Source organism: Gigantopelta aegis, chromosome 2 (genome assembly GCF_016097555.1).
Source record: "Gigantopelta aegis isolate Gae_Host chromosome 2, Gae_host_genome, whole genome shotgun sequence".
NCBI lineage: Eukaryota > Metazoa > Mollusca > Gastropoda > Neomphalida > Peltospiridae > Gigantopelta > Gigantopelta aegis.
In genome coordinates this window covers 6,530,125-6,537,779 of record NC_054700.1, presented here as the reverse complement: position 1 = coordinate 6,537,779, position 7,655 = coordinate 6,530,125, and the positions used below count along the sequence as shown (strand labels likewise).

The following is a 7,655-nucleotide window of genomic DNA, read 5'->3' as shown; positions in this document are numbered from 1 at the left end:
TATAGTAATAATAATGCATTATACTGATAGATACCGCTAACTATATGGTCACCATTAAGAATGACAATTGTGTATGTCGTAGGCGCATATCGTAGTGTCGGATGGGTTTTTAGAAGTATTGTACTATAGAAATAACGCAAAAGACATCATTTGCCAAATTCCCACATTTATTACATTAAATACATACGCACATATGTACGCAAAAAAACCAACAGAACACATATACATAAATAGTTATAATAAAGAAATAAAACACCAATCACCAAAAGAACATAGAAATAAAACGTCCAACAAAAGATAAAAGTCAGTGTGCAACAGGGGCGTACAGCTTTCCACAGGCAGACAGGAATCTAGAAGTGGACACTTCACCATCTGTGTAGCATCCCCACAGTTCGAAAATTTTCCCCTGCAGATGCCTGCAGAATTTTCCCCTGCAGATTCCAGTTGTCACTGGACTCCGGGCCGAGTTGTCTCGCGGTGGGCCGGGTTGTTTCAGAACTCTGGGCCGAGCTGTCTCGACGTGGGCCGAGTTGTCTCAGAACTCTGGGCCGAGCTGTCTCAGAACTCTAGGCCGAGCTGTCTCGACGTGGGCCGAGTTGTCCTCCGGGCCGAGTTGTCTGGCATTCGTGAACAAATATCCGCCCGGTCCCCGCCCCCCTCCCCTAACCCTAAGTAAAAATAATAATGGGGGGGGGGGGGGCCGGGTGGATATTATACCGACCAAACATTATGGTACGAGATGGTAAAAAGTAGGTACGAAATGGCTATGGTACGAAATGGCCAAAGCACTAGCATGCCATTCAATTCTCGGAACCGGCGTGACGTCACACGGCCTAGTTACCGATCATCCGGGTCTTTGGGGGTGAAGCAAAGCCTTAGTGATTACTGGTTTACATAGAATAAAGTTATCATATTAACTTTTTACATGCCTTACATATTGTCATTTATTTTCTGTAGCTAACACATAGTTGCAATACGTCTTATGTGTATTATAACAGCTTGGGTTGCCATATAAGAGAAACGAACAACGGGAATCTGAATTAGTATAATCTATATTTAGTACCGATGTGTTTCCGTGTACTTTGAATGTCGAGGGGACAGGGCAGGTTGGGCAGAATATAATTTTTGTTGATGCAATTTTCAGGTAATGTTAATTATAAATTTTAACAATTTTGAAATGATAAGATAATTATTAATATAATAATTATGATGTGGGCTACAAAATATATAATTTGTATTTATAATAAAATTTGTATGCATGATTAAGTTAATTATTTTTATGATTTAATATTTTATTTCCATAATAATATGTAATAATTAAACAATGGCAAAGTTGTTACTTTACAAGTTCAAAATTACAATAGTATTATTGTCATATCTTATATAGATGTATAATTGGCAACAGTATAATGTTCCACTGAATACATTCTTTTATTCTTAAAACAAAATAGTTTCTTGAAATAATGAAATGCTTTTGTTTTTACAGATTGCAAAATTACCACATGATGTTGCCCTTCCTTACCGGTTGAATGCAGGCAACAAAAAATAGCAATAATAAAATATAGCCATCCTCAGACCTTGACATCTAGGGGGAGCAATATCTCTCTCTACTTACCCATCACACCTGAGATTAGTTTCAAGGAGAATAATATATAGTTACCTTTGGCATGTGAATTTATATACATGTAGTATCAATATGGTAATATTTTAAATTGCCCCCCATAAACTACATTAGGGAGCAAATAATCAGTTCCCTCAGTTATTTTCATGTCGAGGTCTACAACCTAATAAAACATAAGTGTTACCTCATCGAACAAACATGCAAATGTTTTAATAATAGGGTTTAACCTGGTATATTTAGTAATAAAACACAAAAACTTACCTGAGTAAAAAATTGTTAATATATATATATGTATAATATTGGTGTTTTATATCTAGTCACAATGGATATTACAGATATTTTCTTGTTCAGTCTTGTGCTGTATTGGAATTGTTATTGCAGTTCAATTTAAGTAATATCTACAAAACTAATTTTTAATAGTATACAGCTGGAGAAAGGAGGCAAATATGGTTGTTAATAAACTGATCTATATCGGTATGCCTTCTACTAGACTACACATATTTAACCCAAGTTGCTTTTAACCCGGGTTAAATTACCTCATGTAGATGCACTTGTGTAGCATATTCAAGGAAAATATATGAATGAGATAGTTAAATGCTATATTCTCCATGTCAAACAGTGTTTTCAGAATGGAAAACAAATATCAGATATGGCAGTTGACCATTCATTTTATTGCAGGTAATTTCTAAAGCAGATTACACACACAAACACACACACACACACACACACACAAACACACACTGAACTGTAGAATACCATGAAACTACATATATATGTAAAAAGGTAAGTCCTCTAACTTGAACAAGTAAAATTTACAAATGTACCACAACCACCAAATTACATTGATCCACAATAGAATAGATTTTTATGTATTTTTAGATTTATGTATATGTATGTGTAGTGTTTTCCCTAGCTTGTTTTAGCACAGTGCAGCACCATGCCTCAATAGTCTAGCACCATCTTGCCTTAATCAGCACCATGCTGCCCTGAGATTAAATAAGCCTTTTTCACTAATTAATTCTAAAATTGCCTTTATAAAACACCCAAAAAGGTATTATTAATTAATAAAATATGCCTTTTACATCTTTTGCCATTCATTTATTAAAGCGAGCACATAAATTACATTAATGTTTATTTCAATTAATTTTTTTGTATTTTTAATGAAAAAAGTGCCCCGAAAATGGTGAAAATGCCCCAAAAGTGTTTGGTCTACCATGCCTTGACAAATTTCTAGGGAAATCACTAATGTGTGTGTGTGTGTATATATATATATATATATGTATGTATGTATGTATGTATGTATGTATGTATGTATGTATGTATGTATATATGTATATATATATGTATATATATATATTGTATGTATGTATATGTATACATATACATATATAGATATATATATACACACACATATACATACATACATATATATATATATATATATATATACACACACACACACAGACATTAATGATTTCCCTAGAAATTTGGCATATATATATATATATATATATATATATATACTGAAACAAAGGCACACACATTATTTACCCTCTGCACCAAAGTAAATACTAAACACACAGAGAGAGGGGGTGGGGAAACGACCTATATTTTCTTACTGCAGGCCTGCTACAGACACATTTGCAAATTTTTTTAAAATAATTAAAGTTTAAACAAGAATTTAGGCCTATATTATAATTATTATGTATGTAATTGAAGAGTTCAGATGCAAAAACAGACAAATCCATTTTGATCATTTTCTGTAAAAGAGGTTTTTTTGGTGTGCTTTCTAGGTTAAGCATATCAATTTAGTATAGGGTGATTCTGAATTGTTATAAGTGAAGTAAACCAAGGACAGAATTTCAAAAATATTAATTTATTAATAAAGTAGAAAAATGTAGTTTTTGATTCCGTTTTACGGCAAAAACAGACAAATCCATACATTTTTTTTTCTTCAAATAATGGTCGAAACATTATATGTTTCAAAGTACACAAATATGTTAAAAATGGCAAATATTATGACTGTTATTCAATATTCAACATAAATCAGTATTAATCTAACAAAACAAGAGGTCCTTGAAGAAACAAACATTCATATGACTAGAAATCTAATCAGATTGATATTAACTACAAAGGAATAATCACCGCCATGAAAGAGAGTCAAGGTTCTTAAGGTTTATACAGTTTGTGACTAGTATCGCCACACAAAGTTCAAGTAGGATATAATGTAGCACTGGCTTGAAACCAACCAATGACAGTTCAGTCCTCATCACTGCTTTCCTCGAGGTCCTGTCTGCCAATGTCACGCTGGCCGACATCGGCGAAGATATTCTCATAAAAGATCCGGACAGTGTCAGCTGCACCAATCTCATCAATAAGTTTGAGGACATCAACTTTCTTGGCAGGCTTCACACAGTTGACCATGGGAGTGATGGCTGGCTTGAAGTTCTCCCATTTTCTACCCTTCTTGAGAATAACGTGTTCACAAAAGTCACCACCATAGACTTGCTTGAAACCAACTTGATCCGAATTGATGCGTAGGACCTTGGCGTCGCTGATCTTGAAGGACCTCTGGGACTTGCAATGCGCTGCTGCAGCTGTCTTGAAATCGCGACATTGCCAATCTGTACAATACTCATGTACTTTGCCGTGTTTGTTTAGAATAGCAACATACTCATCAGGTAGGAGAATAGTATTATTTTTCCTAATGTCTTGCTCGATCCTCCCGAATACCCTATCTGCTGGAAGAAAACTGTGGCCTCGGACAGGGAATGTGTATTCGATGCTCAGCTGTGGAAAGTTCTGTTTTCGCATAGCACACAGCATCGACAAAACATTGATGTTTTTATTTTGGCCATAGCAGGAGTCTGAAAACAAGCGCAAGTGTTGATTCCTTTTCAGTTGGTCCCCCACAACAGAAATGAAAAAATGGTTTAAGGCTGAAGCCACCATATTGCTATCCTTGCGGTTCTGGCTTTCTAACCATATGTATAGGTGAATGTCATCTTTTCCCTGTGGAAGACCTCGGCCGCGGTGGTGAACTACACCAAAAACATAGAGGTAGAGCTGCCGAGAATAGAAGGTTTGTCCTATGGGAGACTTCGGAAGAACAAGATTCTCCATGATATCAAAACAAACGGTGAATGAATCCTCGACATTATTTAAACTGTCATAGAATCTCCTTGCCATACGCCTGTGAAGAATGAACATGGCCGAACAATTCCGTTTATTATCATCTGTGATGAATGGGTTCTTCAGCTGTAGCCTGAACTTCAGGCATGTGCTGCATATATCCACAGCAGGATGACCAAAGGCCAAGTTGAAATCGTAGACAAAAACACTGTAGTATAGTGAATACGATATCTGTAAATTATTCTGATCCTGAAACATTTGGTGCATCTTTTTGACGTTCAGGTCGGCTGGTAAGTATTTCCGGCCAGGGGCGCCACGCCGAGCATAATGGCTAGCTCGACAAGTGAACGTTGTGATGTGGTCACGAATGGCATGCTTTCTGGCAAGGTTCCTCTCCACATTTCGCACACCTCCACGATGTTCTGGTCTCGCAACTCCATTCTCTGACCAATATTTGGCAATATTCGCTAACCGATCTTTCTTGACACCTGAAACAATAAAATGGAAATGAAAATAAGAAAATTATTAAAATAACGATACTGGAGCACATAACAATAAGCAGTTATCATTCGGCATGCAATCTGGGGAAGATCCACGATTTTATGAAGGTGGGTCCCACCTGAAGGCTCAAAGTACGTGACTATATCATTAGATACGACCTGAGCCACTCCCAAAGCCCATATAGTAAGGTTAAAATGTGTGGGAAGGGGGGGGGGGGGGGTGTGTCAGAATAAATGGGTATAGCCTGGTCTTGGGTAGGGGTGAATATTTGCTAAGTGGAGCTAATTTAGCAGTCATGTAACCATACAGGGGCGTGCGCAGGAAATTTTGCAGGGGGGGAGGAGGGTCGAGGTGTCTGGCGAAGCCCCTTCTAGGGCTATTCTGAGGTGTTTTCTGCTGGCTAGCCGAGCTGCTTTCTGACAAAAAAAAATTCGCCTTGAGCAGGGGGGGGGGGGGTTCGACCCCTAAAACCCTCCCCCTGCGCACGCGCCTGCCATACCAGGAAATATGGCCGTTGGAGCAAACAATTACATAGCCTTGGTCAGTTGGTGTGGCTAGCCACTCTCTGGTTCGGGGGCTAATATTAATTATCTCGCCTGCATGTAAAATACTTGAATTCCATTGATCATTTAGCCTTTGACAAAACCATTATACACTGGAAGGCAAAGCCAGATTCTCTTATTGAATTGTATTCCCCGCCGAGATATAAATGACGTCATTTTCTAAGGTTTGACGTCATTTTTGTTTTAGGTTTATGGAAGGAAAACATTCAGTTTTAGGGAGACGCCGTACTCTTAGAAAAGTGTAAACCTTTAATCGCGGAAATTTGTAAATACATCATAATAATATATAGTTAAATGTCGGCCAGATAAATCCGTTGAAGAAGTATCTCTCGGGGTAAATGGATTTTTATGCACCGTACCCTCTGTGTGCTCTTTTACCCCCAGTCGAAGCACACAGAGGGCACATAAAAATCCATTTGCCCCTGTGATGTTTCTACAACTTATAATACTTTTTTTATTTGCATGGCATTTTGATACTAATGAAAACTAGATCATTTATGGCCTAGGGTCTAGAACTTTATTACACTGGGTACTATACTCACCGAAAATGCTCATGAATGAGGCCTTGCACACTGGTATCTTCTCTTTGTTTGCAGTCAAAGTGAAGTACTTCACTGAAATTTCTCTATTCCTCTTAATTTTAGAAGAATCGTCTATCCTTGGTCGCCTCCGCACACATTTACCGATATCCATGTAAGAAAGCAGGGTGGCATCCTGAGTAACCTTGTTTTCAGTAGAATATAACCGATCATGTGCGTAGGTTAAATCATCATTGGACAGGGAAGTCGCCAAGCACACATTACGTACATTATGTACACACGAAATGCTAGCAGGTTTTTCAGCACCACTATGTCGCGCGTTTTTTGCAAGGGAGCGTCCAGAATTGCCTGAATTGTTCTCCCGTTTACGCCCAATTGGTGATAATACCACTGTCTCGTCAATGTCATCAAAGTTCTCCATTATTAAAGGACATTTTCGATAAAATACGTAGAAACTTTAGTGAGTAATGAGAGGGATCCTGGGCGCTGCCATGTTGAATCACGTGACTAATTACGGCGTATAGATTGGATAAATGGAGTTGTCGGTATTTGCGAAAAATGATACCCGTCACTTGTCGGTTTCTGAAACGAATCATGGAATTGTTGTGGGTTTTATGAAGTAGGTGTCGGCTTTTGCAAAGAAACAGATATGCTGTCAGTAAATACGGCACCAGTACTATGTAATGGTCGCCATGGTTTATTTTCGACCAAAATGGCGTTTGTCGGTTTTTGCGCCTGAACTCTTCAATTTAGCAGTATAAACTTTTATTTTAAAATTAAAAAATAAATAAATAAGATGATGTAGCTGTGGTATGGCAAAATAAATACAAGTATAGATAATATCCAAGCAACTAAGATTAAATGAAAAATAAAGACCACACAAATTTAATGATAAAGGAATATACTCTTTATTCAAGAACTGGATGCATCGTTTTGTTGGGGGGGGGGGGGGGGGGGGGTTCATGGAAGACGATGGAATTGTGTATTTTATTTACAGTATAATGTGGGATTTGTATCACTGCACATGCTTTAACCATTTTGTTTGCTAAATTAATCTCCGTTGGTGTCAACAAGCAACAACATTAAAGTCAACGTAGTCACATTCTGTGAGGGAAGCCATGGAATTCCATCAGGTTTGTCGTTTTAATGACCCTACCCACAAGCGGCGCCTAGTCTCTTCTTTTGGAAATTTGTAAAACGATATTTTTTTTAACATCATGTTATGGTTTATGCAGCCAACTGCACAACATGTGTTAGGCATCGTGACCGTTAACTGTTGTAAATGATCGACCAAAGTTG

At 37.6% G+C, this 7,655-nt stretch overlaps 1 protein-coding gene across 1 annotated transcript; it reads right to left on the bottom strand.

The window, feature by feature from the left end:
• Window positions 1–3,341: 3,341 nt before the first annotated feature.
• Window positions 3,342–7,096, bottom strand: LOC121380568. The gene is made up of 2 exons (XM_041509446.1): window positions 6,360–7,096; window positions 3,342–5,241 (listed from the first exon to the last, which is right to left on the bottom strand). The coding sequence occupies exons 1-2, from the start codon at window positions 6,775–6,777 to the stop codon at window positions 3,881–3,883; spliced, it is 1,779 nt and encodes a 592-aa protein (XP_041365380.1). The 5' UTR covers window positions 6,778–7,096; the 3' UTR covers window positions 3,342–3,880.
• Between the last annotated feature and the right edge of the window lie 559 nt (window positions 7,097–7,655).